The sequence below is a fragment of the Vipera berus genome (assembly GCF_964194415.1).
Source record: "Vipera berus genome assembly, chromosome: 6".
Lineage (NCBI taxonomy): Eukaryota > Metazoa > Chordata > Lepidosauria > Squamata > Viperidae > Vipera > Vipera berus.
The window spans coordinates 37,318,608-37,341,327 of NC_138208.1; the positions used below are offsets into that span (position 1 = coordinate 37,318,608).

A 22,720-nucleotide genomic window follows, 5' to 3' on the forward strand; every position below is an offset into this window, starting at 1 on the left:
CCCAAACCTTTGGGGAGGTGCGCGCGTACCTCCGCGCGAAGGGGCAGCGGTGCCGCTCTTTGAGGAAGCTGCCGCGGCCCGTCTCTGAAGCTGCCGAAAGCGGCAGCTTAGCAGACGGGCCGCGGCAGCTTCCTCAAAGAGCGGCGCCCCTGCCCATTCCGAGAGGTGCGCGCGCACCTCTCCGAACGACCGGAGGTGCGCGCGTACCTCCGCGCGAATGGGCAGCGGTGCCGCTCTTTGAGGAAGCTGCCGCGGCCCGTCTCAGCTTCCTCAAAAAGAGAGGCGCCCCTGCCCATTCCGAGAGGTGCGCGCGCACCTCTCCGAACGACCGGAGTTGCGCGCGCACCTCCCCAAACCTTTGGGGAGGTGCGCGCGTACCTCCGCGCGAAGTGGCAGCGGTGCCGCTCTTTGAGGAAGCTGCCGCGGGCCGTCTCTGAAGCTGCCGAAAGCGGCAGCTTAGCAGACAGGCCGCGGCAGCTTCCTCAAAGAGCGGCGCCCCTGTCCATTCCGAGAGGTGCGCGCGCACCTCTCCGAATGACCGGAGTTGCGCGCGCACCTCCCCAAACCTTTGGGGAGGTGCGCGCGTACCTCCGCGCGAAGGGGCAGCGGTGCCGCTCTTTGAGGAAGCTGCCGCTTTCGGCAGCTTCCTCAAAGAGCGGCGCCGCTGCCCCTTCGCACGGAGGTACGCGCGCACCTCCCCAAAGGTTTGGGGAGGTGCGGGCGCAACTCCGGTCGTTCGGAGAGGTGCGCGCGCACCTCTCGGAATGGGCAGGGGCGCCTCTCTTTTTGAGGAAGCTGAGACGGGCCGCGGCAGCTTCCTCAAAGAGCGGCACCGCTGCCCATTCGCGCGGAGGTACGCGCGCACCTCCGGTCGTTCGGAGAGGTGCGCGCGCACCTCTCGGAATGGGCAGGGGCGCCGCTCTTTGAGGAAGCTGCCACGGCCCGTCTGCAAAGCTGCCGAAAGCGGCAGCTTTGCAGACGGGCCGTCGCCGTCGGGCAACCGGGAACCGGTTCCATCTCATTTTTAAAAAAATGGCAGCCGCGTGCGTCCGCGCATGCGCAAAAAACCTTTTTGCGCATGCGCGTGCATGGACACACGCACGCGGCTCCCTCTTTTTTTAATTTGTGATGGAACCGGTTCCCAGTGGCTCTTTTTCTTTTTTAGGTTGCCGACCCCTGGCCTAGAGTAACCTTATCATTTAAGAAACTACCATTAGTCAAATCTTATCCACCTTATAAGCCTAATAAAATACATAAGTCAATTAGGTAAGCGATCTCATTGCTCATCTCCTAAATTGAACCTTCTTTTAAGCCATACAAAACACTTATTCCAACTTATATAGTGATTCACATTTATCTTTTAGGATGTACGTTAACCTGTCCATCTCGGCACAACAGAGAATCTTATTTATTATCAAATGATCAGGAGGAATATCTGGGTCCTTCCACAGTTGTGCAAAAGCCATCCTCGCTGCTGTTGAGACATGAACAAATATATACCAATCTCTTTTATCGATATTAACCAGTCTCATACCCAATAAATAGAGGTCTGGCTGCATAAGGAAGCTCACGCCTGTTATTTCCAACAACCACTGTTGAATTTTTCTCCAAAACCATCTGGCATATGAACAGGTCCACCACTGGTGGAAGAAGGTACCCTTAGCCGAACAACATTTCCAGCATCTGTTAGAGGATCCTGGAAACATTTTAGCAATTCTAACGGGGGAGATACCAACGATAGATCATTTTATAAAATTTTTCCTTAAAAGCGGAGGATAGAGTCAGTTTCATGGTCTTATTCCATAAGTTCTGCCACATATCGAGTTATATTGTCCTCCCAATATTTCTCCCCCAGGCAATCATCGTGTTTTCTACATTCTCTTCCGCCATATAACTGGACAGAAGAAGATTGTATGCGTTAGAAATAAATTTTCTTTGACTACCCAAAAGGAGTTTATCAATTGTTTGTAATTGAAGAGCAATACCATACTCCTGTTTGTCTCTGGCAGTTCTGATTTGTATTTGGGCATAAGACCACTAATCTATGTTAAATCCTCTGATTTGGAGCTCTGAATCTGAGTCTCCCATCCTCATCCAACAAATCACCGTAGGTCCAATTTCTTTTTATACCATGTACAGTCGGGAGGGTCACTGCTTCCAACGGAGATACCCATTTGGGGATCTGGATATATACTTGTTTTTTAACCGCCTCCCAAACCCTTTGTAAATTTCCTCTAATGTAGTGATTAGTAAAATATTTAGATTGTTTATCCTTCTGTGGCCACAGAAAAGAATGCCAACCTCGCTGCAAGTCATACCCTTCAAGTGTCAAGATACGTTTCCTTGAAAGAGTCACTCAGTCTTTTATCCAAACCAGGGAAGAGGCTTGGTAATAAAGCTCCCACATAAGGAGCCCCAAGCCGCCCTTTGTTTTATGCTCCTGCAACCTTTTCCTTTTTATATGGGGTTTTTTCCCTTGCCAAATAAATTTACCCAAAATTTGGTCTAATTTCCTAAAAAAAAAAATTCCCCAACCTTGCAGGAGCCGTTTGAAATAAGAAAATCCATTTCAGTAGGATATGGGCTTTTATCGCGGCAATTCTACCCAAGAGTGAGACCTGTAAATGCCACCATCTATCCAAGTCATTCGCTGTATCTACTAACAGTTTTGAATAATTAAGCTCTTTAATAGTGGAACACTTGTTTGTCAACCAAACACCCAAATATTTAAGTTTTTTAACACTGTTCCCTTTGAATATACGACAAATTTTTTATTAGCATTTTAGTTTTGTCCTTATTAATTTTTAATCCTGCTACCTCTCCATAGTTGTCCAGATTTACAAGTAATTTCGGCCCTGTAGTCAAAGGATCTTGTAATATAAAAACCAAATCGTCAACGAATGCTTAAATTGAGAGCCGAAACCCATCACTTCCATTTGTTGTATTCAAAAGTTCCAATTGCCTCTATCAAAAGCCTTTTGGGCGTCCAGAAAGATCATCACCATAGGTTTTTCTGGATGTGTCTCATAATATTCTAAGGCATTCAATACTACTCTTAAATTATCCCTCAGATGCCTATAGGGTAAAAAACCATTCTGATCTTGGTGGATAAAACGGGACAAAAACACCCGGAGTCTCTCAGCTAATATTGTCGCAAAAATCTTATAGTCCACATTCAGGAGCGAGATTGGTCTATAGTTCTGGATCAAGGTTCTATCAGTGTCCGGTTTCAGGATTAGGGAAATAAAGGCCTCTGTCCAGGGCCAGGGTAACTTTAATCTATTAGGACCTCATTGAATAGGCCCTTCATTTGTGAACTAATTGAATCAAAAATCTCTTTATAAAATTCACTAGGAATGCCATCCGGTCCTGGGGTCTTACCACCTGCCTGTTTCTTGACAGCTGCTGCAATTTCCCCACTAGTAATTTCTGCATTTAGAATTTCTTTACATGAATCAGGAATTGCCTCAGTCTGCAAATTCTGAAGGTAACTCCTGACCTTATCTTCCTGATAAATTTCTTGACTATAGAGGGAGGAGTAAAACTCTTGCGCCACCTTTGCTTTTTGTTCTGTTGTACCAACTAAGTTGCCCGTGTAATCTCATAGCATTTGAATCTTCCTAAATTCTATTTCTTTTCTTAATCTATAAGATAACCACCGGCCAGGTTTATTGGCAAACTTGAATTGCATTTGTCTACACTTCCGAATTTTATTCGTCAAATCTTTTTTATCTAAAATAGATAAATCATGTCTAATCAAATCTATTTTCTCTTTGGTCAAATTGTTAGATGGATCCAAACATAACTCCCCCTCGGCTGTCTCCAATTCGGCTAGTAACTTTATCCATTCTGCCTTCTCTTTTTTTCCATTTAGCTGCTGTATACTTTATTACAAATCCCCTGACAACAGCTTTGGCCATGTCCCAAATATTTTGAAGAGATATATCTTCTTTCTTATTTTCAGAAAAAAATAGCCTATTTATTTTTTAATCATGTTTATAAATTCCTCGTCCTTCATTATCTCAGCCCTCATAGACCATCTCGCTCTTCTGGTGGACCCCTTCCACTCTACTATCAAAGGGTGGTGGTCTGCCCATATATTCGTACCTATTTCAACAAATTTTATCTCTTCTTTCAGATCCGATGTTGACCAAAGCATATCAATCCTAGACCACGACCTGTGCCTGGGAGAGAAATATGTATAATACTTTTGCATAGGATGGTGATCTCGCCACACATCTCTTAGCCCCATTTCTATTCTTAAATTATCCCATGTTTTAGGGAGTACCTTTCTGTGTCCTTTTTTGTATTTTGGAAATCCCACTGCTGAATCATAGTCAATTGTTGTATCTACAATCGCATTAAAGTCCCCATATATAATACATATATAATACATATATGCTCATAGTCTAATTCATTTATTTTCTTATAAAGGTCTCTAAAAAACCCAAATTGATTAACATTGGGGGCATATATGTTAACCAACAATACTGTCTTTTGACCAATAAGAATCTCTAACATCAATATCCTACCTTCTATATCAGTATATTTGACGTTTCACCAGACCTTTCCAGTCGTAAACAACCACTCCCCTTTTTTTTGGGTCGGCCAGAAATACATACAACTTCCCCAGTTTAGGATGGATTAGGGTCTTGAGATGATCTTTCCTTATATGAACCTCTTGTAGGCATATAATGTCATAGTTATCTTTCTGAAGGTTAACCCAGACCCTTTTCCTCTTAATAGGAGTATTCAGTCCATTAATGTTGACAGAAAACAGGCGGATCCCCTCGTTCATACCTTTACTTATTTGTGTTCTTAAGTTTCCGAGATCTGGTCTCAATTTGGGAGTTCTTTCCTCTATCCTCTCCAAAATGGGCTGTTTCCTTATCTTGTCTGGTGTGCTCTTTGGTTGTTATTTCCTGAGTTACTTCCTCTTGGCTTTTACTTACGTTGTCACCCTCACTCTCCTGGTCGCTAGGATTAATAAAGACCTCTGAAAAGTCTTGTGCTTCTTGTATAGTTTCGAATCGTAACCTCTGCTCTTGCCAAGTAAAGGTCAGGCCTTCGGGTAGTAGCCAACGATAGCGTATCCCGTGTTTCTTTAGCCATGTTGTAAGAAAAACATATTTCCTCTGGGTATCTCGTACCCGTTTTGAGAGTTGAGGTAGACCTGTTCGTCGATTGTCTTTATAGGTAAAAGCTTGGTCTCTCATTTTCCAAAATACTTCATCCCTCAGTGACGTCCTGGCAAATCAAACATGAATCTCTCTTGGGAGCTTATTACGTCGAGCGTAGCTAGTATATACCCGAAAGACATCATCGATATCCCTTGAGACATCTCCACAGTCCCTTCCAGTAATTTCTGCCACAATCTCCCCCATCAATACATCCAGATGCTCGTCTTTCTCCTCGGGGACGTTCTGGAACCGTAGAAAATAACCAGAGCGGTCCATTTCAAGGAAGATGATCTCTTCCTCGATTTTTTTATTAGCCAATGCATGCCTAAGTTCAAGTCGCTCCATTTTGCAGATCACTTTCTCGGTCTTCATCTCAGTAGCTTGAATCCGTTCCTCATGATTAGATAGGACATTTTGGACTTCCTCGAATTTTGCGTGAAACTGCTATGTTTCATTGGTTAGCGTTTCAACCTTTTTATTTAACTCTTCAAGGGACTTTGACGTTGACTCTTGATTCTTGGTCAGCGTCTCTTGTATAGCCTGGAGCATATCTTGCGTATTCTGTGACGAAATCGCAAGTTTACCAGGAGTAGTCATATCCTCTGACGATCGTTGTGGTGCCGTGGAAATATTAGCTGGAGATGGGACTAAGGAAGTCATAGGTACCTTCTTCTTCAAAGTGGTAGTCATAGTAGCCATTTTAAATATTCCTAAAAAGTCTCTAGTCTCTAGTCACTAGACGGCAACAGACACCAGCTCCTCTAATTCATCTTACACACAAAACAAACCTAAAAATAACAGCTCATGCAATGGTGTCCTACGGGGCAGGGAACATTAAAGTCAAAGTCACCAATCTTAAGGTAAGAGTAAAACCCAATCACCAAGATCCCTCTTAGTCCGAAGATGGTATTATTCTTAAACTGCCACACCGTCTCTCTGCCGCTTCATTCTATTCGGGATTGGAAGATAGTTATAAACTCCACCACCTTGTCAGTTTGGCTTAAGTCAAGACTCCGAATATCAGCGCAATTTTACGTTTAAGCTGGAATGAGTAAGGCTTCCTCGCAGTATAGCAATAGCCTCAGGAGGCGATAACAGGCATCCGCTCACCACTCCGGCACCGGGGAGGTTCTTCAGCATCTTCATGCACATTGCACTTTTGGCACAGAGCTGGAAAGCTCCCCTCTTTTCCGCTGAGTTTTCCCACTCGGCGGCTTCGAAGAAGCTTCAGTGAAGCCGCCAGGTGCAGCGACTATGTTGAGGTAGCTACTGCTCGACTTCCGCCGCCATCTTTTTCTCCAGGAAGCCCAAAGGCCTCAATTCTTTGGCACTCAGCCTTTTTTATGGTCCAACTTTCACTGCCATACATTGCAACTGGGAAGACCATAGCTTTGACTATATGCACTTTTGTTGACAGGGTGATGTCTCTGCTTTTTAGTGTGCTGTCTAGATTTGTCATGGCTTTCCTCCCGAAGAGCAAGTGTCTTTTAATTTTTTGGCTACAGTCCCAATCTGCAGTGATCTTGGAGCCCAGGAAAATAAAATCTGTCACTACCTCCATTTCTTCCCCATCTATTTGCCAGGAATTGAGAGGGCCAGATGCCATGATCTTGGTTTTCTTAATGTTAAGTTTCAACCCATGTTTTGCACTCTCCTTCTTCAGCCGCAACAAGAGGCTCTTTAGTTCTTCACTTTCTGCCATTAGAGTGGTATCATCTGCATATCTTAGGTTGTTGATATTTCTTCCGGCAATCTTAATTCCAACTTTTAATTTATCTAGCCCTGCCTTTCTCATGATGTGCTCTGCATATAAGTTAAATAGGCAGGTCGACAGAATACAGCCTTGCTGGACTCCTTTCCCAATTTTGAACCAATCAGTGGTTCCGTGTCCAGTTCTCACTGTTGCTTCTTGGCCCACATACAGGTTTCTCAAGAGACAAATTAGATGGTCTGGTACACCCATCTCTTTAAGAACTTGCCACAGTTTGTTATGATCCACACAATCAAAGGCTTTAGCATAGTCAATGAAGCAGAAGTAGATGTTTTTCTGGAACTCTCTAGCTTTCTCCATTATCTAGTGTATGTTGGCAATTTGATCTCTAGTTCTCTGCCTCTTTGAAATCCTGCCTGTACTTCTGGTAGTTCTCAATCTACATACTGCTGGAGTCTAGCTTGTAGTATTTTAAGCATAATTTTACTAGCATGAGAAATGAGTGCAATGGTGCGATAGTTTCAACATTCTTTGGCACTGCCTTTCTTTGGAATTGGAATGTAAACTGATCTTTTCCAATCCTGTGGCCACTATTAAGTTTTCCAAATTTGCTGGCAAATTGAGTGTAGCACTTTTACTGCATTGTCTTTTAAGATTTTGAATAGCTCAGCTGGAATACTGTCACCTCCACTAGCTTTGTTGTTGCTCAGCTTTTCTAAGGCCCACTTCACTTCACATTCTAGGATGTCTGGCTCGAGGTCAGTGACCACCTCATTGTGATTATTAGGGACGTTAAGCTCATTCTTGTATAGTTCTTCTGTGTAATTTTGCCACCTCTTCTTAATCTCTTCTGCCTCTGTTAGGTCCCTGCCATTTTGGTCCTTTATCATGCCCAGTTTTGCATAAAACGTTCCCTTCTTCTCTCCAATTTTCTTGAAAAAATCTCTGGTCCTCCCTATTCTATTGTTTTCTTCTATTTCTTTGCACTGTTCATTTAAGAAGGCATTCTTATCTCTTCTAGCTATTCTCTGGAATTCTGCATTCAATTGGGCGTATCTTTCTTTTTCTCCCTTGCCTTTCACTTCCCTCCTTTCCTCAGCTATTTGCAAAGCTTCCTCAGACAGCCATTTTGCTTTCTTGCATTTCTTTTTCTTTGGGATGGTTTTACTTGCTGCCTCTTGTACAATGTTGTGAACCTCTGTCCATAGTTCTTCAGGCACTCTGTCTATCAGATCTAATTCCTTAAATCTATTTGTCACCTCTACTGTATATTCAACAGGGATATGATTTAATTCATACCTGAGTGCCTAGTGCTTTTCCCTACTTTCTTCAGTTTAAGCCTAAACTTTGCAACGAGCAGCTCATGGTCTGAGCCACAGTCAGCTCCTGGTCTTGATTTTACTGACTGTATAGAGCTTCTCCATCTTTGGCTGCAGAGCACATAGTCAATCTGATTTCTGTGTTGACCGTCTGGTGATGTCCATGTGTAGAGCCTTCTCTTGAGTTGCTGGAAAAGAGTTTTTGCTATGACCATTGTATTCTCTTGACAAAATTCTATCAGCCTATGCCCTGCTTCATTTTGTACTCCAAGGCCAAACTTGCCTGTTATTCTGGTTATCTTTTGGCTTCCTACTTTAGCATTCCAAACCTCCGTGATGATAAGGACATCATTTTTTGGTGTTAGTTCTATAAGGTGCTGTAGGGCTTCATAGAACCGGTCAATTTCATCCTCTTCAGCACCGGTGGTTGGGGCATAGACTTGGACTACTGTGATATTGAATGGCTTGCCTTGGATTCAAACTGAGATCATTCTGTCATTTTGGGGATTGTATCCCAGTATTGCTTTTCCTAGTCTTTTATTGACTATGAAGGCTACTCCATTTCTTCTGAGGGATTCTTGCCCACAGTAATATACCTGATGGTCATCTGAATTAAATTCACCCATTCCTGTCCATTTTAGTTCGCTGATACCTAAGATGTTGATGTTCAGTCTTGTCATCTCTTGTTTGACCACGTCCAGCTTTCCTTGATTCATGGATCTTACATTCCAGGTTCCTACGGAGAAAAAATCTTTACAACATCGGACTTTCCTTTCACCACCAGACACATCCACAGCTGAGCGTCCTTTCGGCTTTGGCCCAGTTGCTTCATTCTTTCTGGCGCTACTAGTACTAGCCCTCTGCTCTTCCCCAGTAGCATATTGGACGCCTTCCGACCTGAGGGGCTCATCTTCCAGCGTCATATCGTTTTGCCTTTTGGTACTGTCCATAGGGTTTTCATGGCAAAGATACTGGAGTGGGTTGCCATTTCCTTCTCCAGTGGATCACGTTTTGTCAGAACTCTCTGCTATGACCTTTCCATCTTGGGTGGCCCTGCACGGCATAGCTCATAGCTTCATTGAATTACGCAAGCCCCTTCGCCACGACAAGGCAGTAATCCATGAAGGGGTCTGAAAACATAGCATCCACCTAATGTGAGAATTCAAATATTCTCATTATCACTGGAAGATACAAGTTTGATTGGCCTGCTTACTTTGTTTATTGTCTGAAACAAAAAATTACGTCAAATTGGCCAATTGGTAGAAAGCTATAAACAGTGTTGAATTGTTCCCTGTCCATTAATTGAAATAGCAAATCTTTATGGAGCCAAGAATTTCTTCTTTTTAGCTCTCTATCACTGAAATACTTGGTAGTATTTTGCTGAAGAGCACTCATATCCCTTTACCTATCACCACTTCATAGCATCCAGATTCATAGTTTTTCCTTAAAAGTAAATGATACCCTTTGTACAATTTTTTAAAATCTCTTGTTTTGTATTTATGTATTTTCGGTATTTGCCTGTCTGTATTTGGAATCTTGCATAAGAACCCAGAAAAGCTGTGGAGAAACTACCATTACATTTTTCAACTGTCTTACATTTAAATTCTTTTTGTTACTGTTTTAGAAATTCTGCAATAATGTTCTTAAACTTTTCACAGACAACGGAGTTTTACCTTTCCAAATAAATGAATATATTATACATAATTCATACATTTAAATGTTGTGCCCTGTTTGCAGATAACCATATAATTATTTGGGTATCACTGATCCTCAGACAGCTTTTTGACATACAACCCAATTCTGTGTGATTTAAATCCCTTCATATTCTGCTCTATTTCTTGGAGTAGGGATTAAAGTATAATATAAATCAGTGGGTTTTTCCCAAGATATATCTTTCAGGTAATGGAGTGAATATCTCAAAGTCCAATAAAATTGCATGCCACTAGTTGAACAGATTTTCTTCTCCCATTCAAACATCTCTTTGCATAACTAGTCAGTGCCACAAGCTTTTAATACTGTCATGGTGATACGGGAAGTCTTTATAAGCTGTTGTTGTTAGCTGCGAAGTCGTGTCCGACCCATCGCGACCCTATGGACAACATTCCTCCAGGCCTTCCTATCCTCTACCATCTTCTGGAGTCCATTTAAGCTCATGCCTACTGCTTCAGTGACTCCATCCAGCCACCTCATTCTCTGTCGTCCCCTTCTTCCATTGCCCTCGATCTTTCCCAGCATTAGGCTCTTCTCCAGTGAGTCCTTCCTTCTCATTAGGTGGCCAAAGTACTTGAGTTTTAGCTTCAGGATCTGGCCTTCTAAAGAGCAGTCAGGATTGATCTCTTCTAGGACTGACCGGTTTGATCGCCTTGCAGTCCAAGGGACTCGCAGGAGTCTTCTCCAGCACCACAGTTCAAAGGCCTCAATTCTTTGGCGCTCAGCCTTTCTTATGGTCCAACTTTCACTGCCATACATTGCAACTGGGAAGACCATAGCCTTGACTATACACACTTTTGTTGACAGGGTGATGTCTCTGCTTTTTAGTGTGCTGTCTAGATTTGCCATGGCTTTCCTCCCCAGGAGCAAGCATCTTTTAATTTCTTGGCTACAGTCCCCATCTGCAGTGATCTTGGAGCCCAGGAAAATAAAATCTGTCACTACCTCCATTTCTTCCCCATCTATTTGCCAGGAATTGAGAGGGCCAGATGCCATGATCTTGGTTTTCTTAATGTTAAGTTTCAACCCAAGTTTTGCACTCTCCTTCTTCACCTGCAACAAGAGGCTCTTTAGTTCTTCTTCACTTTCTGCCATTAGAGTGGTATCATCTGCGTATCTTAGGTTGTTGATATTTCTTCCGGCAATCTTCATTCCAACTTTTGATTCATCTAGCCCTGCCTTTCTCATGATGTGCTCTGCATATAAGTTAAATAGGCAGGGTGACAGTATACAGCCTTGCCGGACTCCTTTCCCAATTTTGAACCAATCAGTGGTTCCGTGTCCAGTTCTCACTGTTGCTTCTTGACCCGCATATAGGTTTCTCAAGAGACAAATAAGATGGTCTGGTACTCCCATCTCTTTAAGAACTTGCCACAGTTTGTTATGATCCACACAATCAAAGGCTTTAGCATAGTCAATGAAGCAGAAGTAGATATTTTTCTGGAACTCCCTAGCTTTCTCCATGATCCAGCGTATGTTGGCAATTTGATCTCTAGTTCCTCTGCCTCTTCGAAATCCTGCCTGTACTTCTGGTAGTTCTCGATCCACATACTGCTGAAGTCTAGCTTGTAGGATTTTAAGCATGACTTTACTAGCATGAGAAATGAGTGCAATGGTGCGATAGTTTGAACATTCTTTGGCACTGCCACGGCATAGCTCATAGCTTCATTGAATTACGCAAGCCCCTTCGCCACGACAAGGCAGTAATCCATGAAGGGGCTTTATAAGCTACTACCTAATAAAAATACATGAAATATTTTATTTCCATTTATTTATATATTGGTATAAGGGCTCCCTTTTCTTTTACAAAAATCTTGTGCAGATATCTCTTGAAAATGTAAATAGAACCCTTAAATAATTTTAGTCTGCCACTTTATTATAACTTCTGTTTTTCATGATTTATATGTAATAACTAGGTGAAGAAATTGATTGCAAAAGAGTATACTGTTTTCTGCAAAATTAAAATCCTTTCCATTTTCTAGGTGGTTTCAGACACCATCCCAAGTTTTCTATCATGCTGCAACTGAGCATGGAGGAAAAGATATCTATCCTGGACAGTGTTTGTGGGAGGGTTGTGAACCTTTCCAGAGACAAAGGTTTTCCTTCATTACTCACCTACAGGTAGAAATCTCTCATTCCTTTTCTAAGGTTTTATAGATAATTTTCATATAAATAAAAAGTGTGTTTTAGAAATTTCTGGAGTACTGAAGAAGAGCCAGCCATTTGCTGTAAAATTTTATTAGGCTTCTTATTTTTAGAAATAGGAATAATAAACATCTGAGTCTCAATAAATATGTGGAAAGAGTTTGAAATAAGCTAAAAGTAGCCCTACTTTGCTGTCTAGGAACAATGTCAAAAGCAGTGGATTGAGCAATAAAAGAAAGTACTGGCTTTTTCGATCAGCTCTATCAATCATATAGTGTTTTGAAGGAAAAATGAGATAGTCATTGTAAGACACAGCATTATGTACGTTTTTAGAGTTATGTATACCAGTGAAAGACCCTGCAATAAGATTCTCATTTTGAATTTTTAGGCTAGTAGAGAGGAAAATGATATTTACACACAGAAGAAATATTGTCAACTCTACAACAAACCAGGCTGAAGCCATCTTGCTCATTCTAGGTTGCCACGAGAATGGGAGGGGGGAAGTGGAGGTTTTCTACTAGTCTAAACAATTCTCTATTCTGTGGGAACCAAGATCATTTCTGCCGGTCAGATTGGAGAGTTGGGTGTACTGTTAGAAAGCCCGCCAAACTATTCTATTGGGAAATGTAATTGATTGCACAGCTTTGGGATGAGAAGTTTAACTTTGTAACAGTGTGACTCTTTGGGGGGAATTTCAGACTTGGTTTCACTTTTGTTCATGCCGATACTTTGTAACCAATAAACATGTTCTTGAGGAAGCCTCTAGCCTCAGAGTTCTGATTTATCTGGTCTCATCTACCAGAACTATGACAATAAATCAAGTCTCCTAAAAACTTTTGCCTTTGGGTCCTAAGCCCCAGTCACCTACCCACTATTTTTGAGAGGACGGCAAAGACTCAGGGAAGAAGCCGAAATGGAGAAGAAGGGAGAATTGGCCACTAGCCTCAGCTTGGCGGTGGCTGAAAGAGCGCAGGCTATTGTTCAAGCGGACAGCAAAGCTCATGCAGCTGGAGTAAGACCAATAACCTGCAAAATTCCACCTGAGAGGTTGAGACAAAAAGAAGGGATCTGGAACCTCTGGGAGCTCAGCCACTCCGAGGAGACTCCCCAACAACGGAGCATCCCCAAGGCTGCTAAGGTGGAATTTCCTCTGATTTCATCCCATAGCCTTTGATCGCTTGCACCAAGGAAAGTAAAAAGGCCAGCTGGATGGGATAATTCCAGAGAGAGGAGATACATGACACCCATCCATAGCCACTCAGTTGAGAGATTGATAGAAAAGTTTGACTGGTTCGAGGTCGAGGAGATGGAGTTGATTGCTCATTCTGTGATCTCTGCCAGATGGGACATCAACACTCACTGACGCTCCCGCCTCCTCTCCAGAGCCCAAGCCCAATCGCGATGGCCCGGGCAGCTTCCCCACAACCTTGGCCAGCTTCGACGTTGAGTCCAGCATCCAGGCACAGCCCCGAGTGAGACCAGTGTCCCACTAAACCAGGGGCCCAGCCGAAGGTGTTCCAGAGGGTGGCGCCTCCACAATCTGTATCAGTGGCTAGCCTACTGCCCAGCATACTGGGGACAACAGCCGGTGGACCCACCTCCTATCAAACCCATGTTTGATGGAGACCTGAGAAGTTGTCCTTTTTCTTGAACCAAGTGTGGCCTCACCTGAATCACTATGCCCCTGGTTACCCCAACGATACCAGGATGGTGGTCGCAGTTGCAGCAAACCTAGAAGAGGAAGCTGCAGAGTGGATAAGCAGCCTACACAATGAGAAAGAGCCAGAACTGTGGGACAACATTCTGTTTATGGCGGAACCAAGAGCCAGATTTGAAGATGAATCCCAGGCACTGCAAGCTGAGAAGGACATCCATAGCCTGAGGCAGAGAGGACAACCAGCCAAAGACTATGTCCAGGAATTTCAGAAAATTGCTGGAAGGATCAGACAGTGGCCAGAACAATCGCTTATTCACCATTTCAAAGAAGGACTAGATCAAGGTTTATTCCAAGCATTCACCTACTGGGGAGTCCTTGATCAGCTCCGGGAGTGGTACTGCATGGCTGTGACCCTAGACATTGAACTGGGTCGTTACCGGAGACCCACCACCACTGAATCAAAGCCAAAGCGGAGCAAAGAAAAGTGCCTGTTTGGCAAATGTCCCCAAACTACTGCAGCCACCAGTTTTCTCCAAGCATCCACCAGACTCCTGATCAAATGTTTCCGGTGTGAGCAATCAGGTCATTGGGCAGCTGATTGTCCAGTTCCTGTTCCCCAGGCCAGAAGTGCACCTGCCACCACCACAAAGCCAAAGAGGAACCCACGACCTGGACATGAGACGTTGAATTGGGCCCATCAAGAGCAAGCTAATCAGATCACTCCCCCTCCCCAGGGAGAAAAAGAAGCTCCATCCAAGCCCCTGCCGATGCCAACTCCTTATGATAGTGACAAGGAGGGTGAAAATGTCCCAATGGTAAGTCGACCCATCCCACCTTTTGTCATCTCTGCCAAAATCATAGTACCCAAGAAAGATGCCCAAACAGATTTAAATATCCTTATTGACTTGGGTTGCGCCAGATGTTTAATCAATCTCCCTAGGGTGCTAAAGTTGGGTATCTGTACCTAGCTAATGCCCCTGGCCATGAAATTTGAGCAGGGAGATGGATCTCTTATCGGAGGAGCTCCTGCCATGCACCTGACTGAACCAGTACATTTGGAAATGGGGAGACATTGGAAAAACCACCCGTTTTGTGATAGTTCCTAAGATGACTGAGGCTGTAATCCTGGGTCTGGCTTTTCTCGATAAGTGGCGCCCTATGATTTGGTGGGAGGATGGAGTGAGGACTCTAAGGTTAGCAATGGGACCCCTTCCATCCATGCAACCAGCGAAGTACAGAGGCCTGCCGCAGCTGAGACTGGAAACTCTTGAGACCCTAAAAGTTGTCATAGAACACGTACCAGGGATCCAACTAATACCAAGCAAATATTGAGACTTGGCGGAGGCATTTAGTGAAAGGGAATGTGATGTTCTCCCCCCATACTGGGTGACTGACTGTGCCACTGAAATCTTGCCTGGAGCCAAGCTTCCAAAACCCAAAATGTATCTATGACACTTAGAGAGATGAAAGATCTGAGGGAGTACATTGACAAGAACTTAGCCAGGGGGTTCATTCAACCAGCTAAATCATGTGTGGCTGCCCTCGTGCTTTTTAAAGAAAAGAAAAATGGATCAATAAGGTTCTGTGTAGATTTTAAAAGGTTAAATACTATCAGTATTGAAAATATGTACCACCTTCCTTTAATGAAAGACATGCTGGCCCACCTAGCCAAGGGGAAAATTTTCACTAAATTGGACTTAAGAAAAGCTTATTACTGAGTGCAGATTAAGGAAGGGAATGAATGAAAAACAGCATTCAACAGCCCTCTGGGAAGTTTTCAGTTCAAGGTTATGCCTTTCAGTCTCCAAGGGGCCCCTGCTGTTTCATGCCATTGATCAAGGGGGTCTTAGTCTACCTAGACAACATCCTTATCTACACCAAGACCATGGAAAAGCATGTCAAGTTAGTGAGCGAAGTGCTCAAGAAGCTGCTGAGATCTAAACTTTATGCTAAGCTTTCTAAATGTGAATTCCATCAACCGCGCCTCAACTATCTTGGGTACAGAATTTCCAGTGAGGGGGTGGAAATGGCCCCTGTCAAAAGTTAAAGTGGTGCTGGAATAGCAGCCCCCACGGACCCACAAGCAGCTTCAAAGTTTTCTAGGATTTGTGAACTTTTACTAGCAATTCATTCCCTCGTTCGCTAAGATAGCTCTGCCGATTACTAAGCTACTGAAAATGGAAAGGAGGGGAAAAGCCCCGACCTTGTCAACTTTTTACATTGGCCTATGGAGTGCCAAGCAGCATTTGAGCACTTACAAGAGGCTGTTTGCAGCCAAACCCATTTTCAAACACGCTGACCCTGAGGAACAATTCATCATCCAAGCTGATGCAAGAGATGTAGCCATGGGAGCAGTACTTTTACAAAGGAACCAAAAAGGAGACCTACAACCTTGTGCCTACAGTTCTAGAAAACTGATGGACACTCAGAGATGGTGGGCTGTGTGGGAGAAGGAGGCTTTCGCAGTGAGGTGGGCGCTGTTGACTTGGCACCACTTCCTAGAGGGGAGCAAAATGCCTTTTGAAGTATGGACTGATCATAAAAATCTAGAAACACTGAAAACCCCTCAAAAGTTGTCCCCTAAACAGGTCCAATGGGCACAATATTCTAACTGTTTTAACTTTACTTTAAAGCAGGGGTGTCAAACTGCCGGCCCGTGGGCCGGATGCATCATGCACAAGCTGCGTCCACCCCATTGCCGGCAATGGCAAAACCTTCCTGATACGTTGTGCAACGTCATGTGACATCACGAGTTTGACATGTCTGCTTTAAAGTATTTCTGAGAAGGGAAGAATTTCTTAGCTGATGCCTGGTTGAGAATACCCAAATACAAGAGCTGTTGAGAGGAAATCATTAATTCTATCATTCCGCTACTGCAATCAATTTCTCAAGTGATCACAAGGGGTCATACACAGAGGCAATCTACCGAGACAGATAGCCGCATGATCCAAAAGCTCAGGGAAGAGTTGAAGACCTATACCTGGTTCCAGGAGAATAAATCCCTGTGAACATATCAGGATGGTTTGGCCTGGAAGGGGTCCAAATTATACCTGCCAGAATCCCTCAGAATTCAAGCCCCCCAATGCAGTCATGATGCAAAGCAGGCTAGCCACTTTGGTTTCTTAAAAACCTTGCATTTAGTCTCACGACAGTTTTGGTGGTCACGGATGAAAAAAGACATTGAAAGCTATGTAAAGAGCTGTGCCACTTGTGCTGCCATGAAGAAACATCCTGGTAATCCTCCAGGGTTATTGCAACATGTAGCAGACCCATCCCAACCCTGGGAGGAGATAGCCATGGATTTTATTGTTGAATTACCAGAAAGTAAGGGAAATATGGTAATATGGACTGTCATTGATCTCTTTTCAAAACAAGCCCATTTCATTGCCTGCTCAGGACTCCCCTCTGCTCAAAAATTAGCCAAGCTGTTGCTGAAACACATCTACTGCCTTCATGGAATGCCGAAGAGGATTATATTGGATAGAGGGGTCCAATTTACTATGAGGTTTTGGAGAGACTTTGTCAAGCTAATTGGGTCCATGCAAGGGCTCTCATTGGCTTTTCATCTGAGCATGAATAGATCGGCTGAATGTACAAATGCAATGGTGGAGCAATACCTCAGATGTTACATTAACTAAAAACAGAGTAATTGGGCTGACCTCCTGCCTTTTACTGAAGTGGCAGCATTGATTTACCCCATTCAAAATTGCTGCTGGCTGAGAAATTGTTCCTATGCCTGAATATTCATATGAACTCGCTGTCTCGCAAACTTTAGACCAGTGGGTTACATTGTGGCAGCGTGTTTGGGCCAATGTAAAGAAAGCCTTAGCCCAAGCCACAAAAACGTGTAAGGAACAAGCTGATAAGAAGTTGTCCCCTCAGAGGCCGTTTTATATAGGAGAGAAAGTCTACCTATCTCCCAAATATTTCAGGCTCAAATTACTGATCCAGAAATTAGGACCAAAATTCTTTGGCCCCTTCCCCATAACTAAAATTATAAATCCTGTCACAGTTGAGTTGAAACTCCCTTGTTTATTAGGAAAGATCCACCCTGTCTTTCACTACAGTTTGCTAAAGCCTGTCAGAGAATCCTCACTATGACCAATCCCATTTTAGTTGAAGGGGAAGCCCAATATGAGATCAAACATTCTCAATTCGAGATTATATAAGGGAAAGTTACAGTACTTAGTGCAGTGGAAGGGTTATCCATTATCGGAAGCTAGTTGGGTGAAAAGTGTGGACGTTAAGGCAGACAGACTAATACAGCTAGTTTATGATAAACATCCTCAAAAACCTCAGGGGGATTCCTAATTTCTGCTTTCAGGATTTGCTTTCTCTTTAGGGGGGGGAGGTCCAACTGTCAACTACAACAAACCTGGCTGAAGCCATCTTGCTCCTTCTAGGTTGCCACGAGAATGGGAGGGGGAAGTGGAGGTTTTCTGCTAGTCTAAACAATTCTGTGTCCTGTGGGAACCAAGGTCATTTCTACCACTCGGATTGGAGGGTTGGGTGTAGAAAGCCTGCCAAACTATTCTATTGAGAAATGTAATTGATTGCATAGCTTTGGGGTGGGAAGTTTAACTTTGTAACAGTGTAACTCTTTGGGGGGAATTTCAGACTTGGTTTCATTTTTGTTCATGCCGATACTTTGTAACCAATAAACATGTTCTTTGAGGAAGCCTCTAGCCTTGGAGTTCTCATTTATCTGGTCTCATCTACCAGAACCATGACAAATACCCTGTTAAACGCTTCCTAAATTCCTTCTGAATTTCAAAGTAATTATAGAAAATTAGCTGCAAACAATGAGATTATATTATTTATTGGAGATTTTCCATGTTGACCAGACATCATACTGATTGATAGACAAGATATGTGTATGTATTTATTTGTTTATAAAGTTTTAATCAGAGTTTCTTTAACACAATACCATGACAGTTTTGTATTTAGATTTTTAACTTCCAATAAAGGACAATACTTGTAGTTCAGGGTTGAAATGAGGGATCCTTGGTGCTCTCTGAGCTGAGTTTTTTCTTGCAGACATTTTATTAACCAAACTAGGTAACATCATCAGTACACTGATGAACTGATGATGTTGCCTAGTTTGGCTAGTGAAATGTCTGCAAGAAAACAACTAAGCTCAGAGAGTACCAATGAGTCCTCATTTTTAACCTCCTACAAATATCTGGTACAAATACTCTACTGAGAGTCAAAGTGTTTAAAAAATACTAAGAGCAGAATAATTGGTTAATATTTTAACTATAAGAATAGAGTCTAATTACAATTGATAATATATTATTAATAAAAGATGTGCTGAAGATATGAATGCTATTAAATTTCTCTCAATGTAATCCCACTTACCTGAGAGTGGTCTCCTTTAACTTTATTGAGATCTATACAACTGCATACAATTGGATTATCAGGTCTTTTTGATATGAGATTAAAGTATAGTTATATCAAAGTTTTTTAAACTGCTAATAGCGACATAACGTATCAAATGTTTCCAGTAAATGCAGGATTTGTAAGTATTCTCCAGTTAGTACAAGATTGTGTTCCAAAATCAATTGATTGCTATTATTTTCATTTTTCAGTAAATTAACCTATCGTACAAAATGACTCTTCCAAAAATCACTTTCTTTGAATTATGCTGCTCATTATCCATATTGACTGGACAGTACAGAATCTCCTGTGATGCTGTCCATTCAAGCACAGTTTCCATGCGTTCATTTGGATGTGTATAGTCCTTAATGGTTATGCAAGTTCACCAGTCAGATGTAGATTAATTCCACTGTGATATAATATTACTACTTTCTCTTTCTCAAACAGGACAAGCATTGCTCACGAGATGCTCTTCTTGCGGGATTAAAGCAAGATGAACATGGACAAGTAGGAAGTTCAAAACCTTCCACAAAGTAAGAGCTGTAAACTCCCTTAATAATCAAATAGCACAGTCTTCTTATTCAGAAAGATATTTCATTGTGTTTAATATAAAAAGAATTGCAGGTCATATATTTTATGATGAATTTTGTGAAAATATGCTGTGTTAAACAAAATATAATCAGTTAAGTTAAAAGTGTAATTAAAAGTTCCAAAGAAAGTGACAGAACGTTAAAGTGCTTAATGGGTAATGAATTGCTTATCAAGCCTGCTCTGGACCCGGCTATTTTGAACAATTATCGTCCGGTCTTCAGCTTTCGCTTTCTTGCGAAGGTTGTTGAGAGCGTGGTGGCGCATCAGCTTCCTCTGTTCCTGGAGGAAGCGGATTATCTGGACCCGTACCAATCGGGCTTTAGGCCCGGGTACAGCACGGAGACGGCATTGGTCGCACTGGTGAATGATCTCTGGCGGGCTCGGGACAGGGGTTGTTCCTCTGTCCTAGTCCTATTAGACCTCTCAGCGGCTTTCGATACCATGGACCATGGTATCTTACTGCGGCGTCTCAGGGGGTTGGGAGTGGGGGGCACTGTTCTCCAGTGGTTCTCCTACCTCTTGGGACGTTCGCAGTCGGTGCTGGCAGGAGGGCAGAGGTCGGCCTCGAGGCCTCTCGTTTGTGGAGTTCATCGGGTTGGTCCTCTCGCCTCTCCTGTTCAACATCTATATGAAGCCACTGGGTGAGATCATTCGTGGTTTTAGGGTTGGGTATCATCAGTATGCTGATGATACCCAGCTCTTCATCTCTACCCCAAACCACCCCAGTGATGCCCTCAATGTGATGTCCCACTGCCTGGAGGCGGTTCGGTTCTGGATGGGGACGAACAGGCTTCGGTTCAATCCCGACAAGACTGAGTGGTTGTACGTGCCGGCATCTCGGGAAATTCAGGCTATTCCATCTTTAACCATGGGGGGGTGAGTTATTACCCCCCGTAGATAGGGCTCGCAACTTGGGTGTCATCCTAGATTCACAGCTAAATTTTGAAGATCATATAGGAGCCGTGGCCAGGGGGGCTTTTGCCCAGGTTCACCTGGTGCGCCAGTTGCAACCTTATCTGGACCGAGATGCCCTACGCACAGTCACTCATGCGCTTGTGACCTCCCGTCTAGACTACTGTAACGCTGTCTACATGGGGCTGCCCTTGAGGACCACTCGGAGGCTTCAGCTGGTGCAGAATGCGGCTGCGTGAGTTGTGATGGGGGTCTCCCGATACTCCCATGTAACACCTCTACTCCGCGAGCTGCATTGGCTTCCAGTTGCCCTCCGGGTGAGATTCAAGGTGCTGGTGATTACCTATAAAGCCCTAAATGGCATGGGTCTGGATTACTTACGGGAGCACCTGCTGCCGGCGTCTACTTCCCTTCGTCCTGTGCGCTCCCACAGAGAGGGCCTCCTCAGGGTGCCGCCGGTCAGAGAGTGCCAGCTGGCGGCCCCCAGGGGGAGAGCATTCTCTGTGGGCGCGCCAGCCCTTTGGAATCAATTACCGGTTGAGCTCCAGATGGCTCCTGACCTTCGCTCTTTCCGCCGTGATCTGAAAACTTACCTATTTGAACAAACCGGCCTGGTCTAATGGGTTTGGGGTATTTTAATTAGTATTTTTAATTATTTATTGTAATGGGCTAGCTTTATTTAATCTTATTTTTAACTTTTGTATATTGTATTTTTATTGTATTTTTATTGCCCTGTACACCGCCCTGAGTCCTTCGGGAGAAGGGCGGTATAGAAATTAAATAAAATAAATAAATAAATAAATATATCCATGTGAAGTTGGTGGTTTACAAATGATGTGCAAACATGAATACATACATATATTATTGATAATTATATGCCATCAAGTTGGTGTTGACTATCTTCTTTTTTCAAAGTCCATGTCTATATTTTTACTTCCACAAAATGTCAAAAGAAAGATCATTATGCAATCTGATTTTTGTAGCTGTAGATACAACATGGTGTCTGTGTGTCTTTCTGTGACCTTTACTGCTACACTTTGAAGTGCTAATATGACTCCCAGTCACACTGTTGATAGTCTAAAAAGCAGAAGCTATCCACCACTTAATATCTTGATTTTCAGTGCTAACACGGATTGTTATATTTGATTCCATATATTAATTTTGGTTTTCTTTATATTTAAAGAAATATAAATGTGCTTTTTGAATTTCATTAGTAGAATTTGCAGCTCTTGCATTTGCAACTGTTGAGTAATGTCATCAACATAGTATAGTTATTAATACTTTTCCCTCCAGTTTTAAAACTCGGCTCATCTTCCAGTCCAATTTCCTTCAATATACAGTGTAGAGCATACATAGATTGGTTTGCCTCTGGCAAATTAATAGACCCAGATGAGTTTTGGAGGGAGCTGGGGATTATTCCTGCTGGTCTGCTAAACATTACATCAAAAGCTTGGTCATCACTTGGAACAAGGTGGCATCTGAAGCTCTGGTTCTGCTTGCACCTATGTGGTCTCTCACCTCTTGTGGAACCCATCACTTCCCATAGTTTAAATAGGGACTTGAAGCAAAAGAAGAGAAGTCTAGGCATTGCTGGTACAGGTAATCCTCGAGTTATGAACATTCACAGTGAATGTTTAAAGTTACAACATCCACGCCAAAAGTACTTACGACTGGGTCCCAAAGTTATGTATGTTGCAGCATCACAGTGGTCATTCACACTTATGAAGGACTGCAGAGATGCTGCAACATTTTACTTTGGTGTCATGCCTGAGAGTTCTGCATAGCCTTAGATGCCAGAGCCCTTGTCCAACCAGGTGGAGAAGCACTGGGCTAGATTATCCCCTTCCCCACCAAGCCCCAGCCTCTTTCACAAGCAGGTGTAGCCCTGCCCCCCCTTGCTGGAGTGCTGAACCCACCCGGGTTTCAAAGATTACAGCGCCACAGAGCTGGAGAGCTAGGCGCACCACCGCCCTGTTCCCCTCACTTGCCAAAAGCATTCCTTTTCCAAATTGCAAGAGGGGCTCTTAAACAAACCTTTCCAGCTCCATCGCATTTCTCCGCCGCCATGGATCTAGAAAGTTTGGTGTAGCACTTGCTCCTGTTTGCACGTGAGCAGGAA

General features: G+C 43.3%; 2 protein-coding genes across 2 annotated transcripts in view; one reads left to right on the plus strand and one right to left on the minus strand.

The window, feature by feature from the left end:
* The window catches only part of SLC38A1 (solute carrier family 38 member 1), a 540,785-nt gene that overhangs the window by 217,737 nt on the left and 300,328 nt on the right, over positions 1-22,720 (minus strand). The gene's annotated exons all lie outside the window — the stretch shown is intronic.
* The window catches only part of ARID2 (AT-rich interaction domain 2), a 182,451-nt gene that overhangs the window by 139,770 nt on the left and 19,961 nt on the right, over positions 1-22,720 (plus strand). The window contains exons 17-18 of the mRNA XM_081330945.1: positions 11,903-12,041; positions 19,546-19,631. Coding sequence (XP_081187071.1) covers positions 11,903-12,041; positions 19,546-19,631 — 225 coding nt within the window. The remainder of the gene's footprint in view (positions 1-11,902; positions 12,042-19,545; positions 19,632-22,720) is intronic.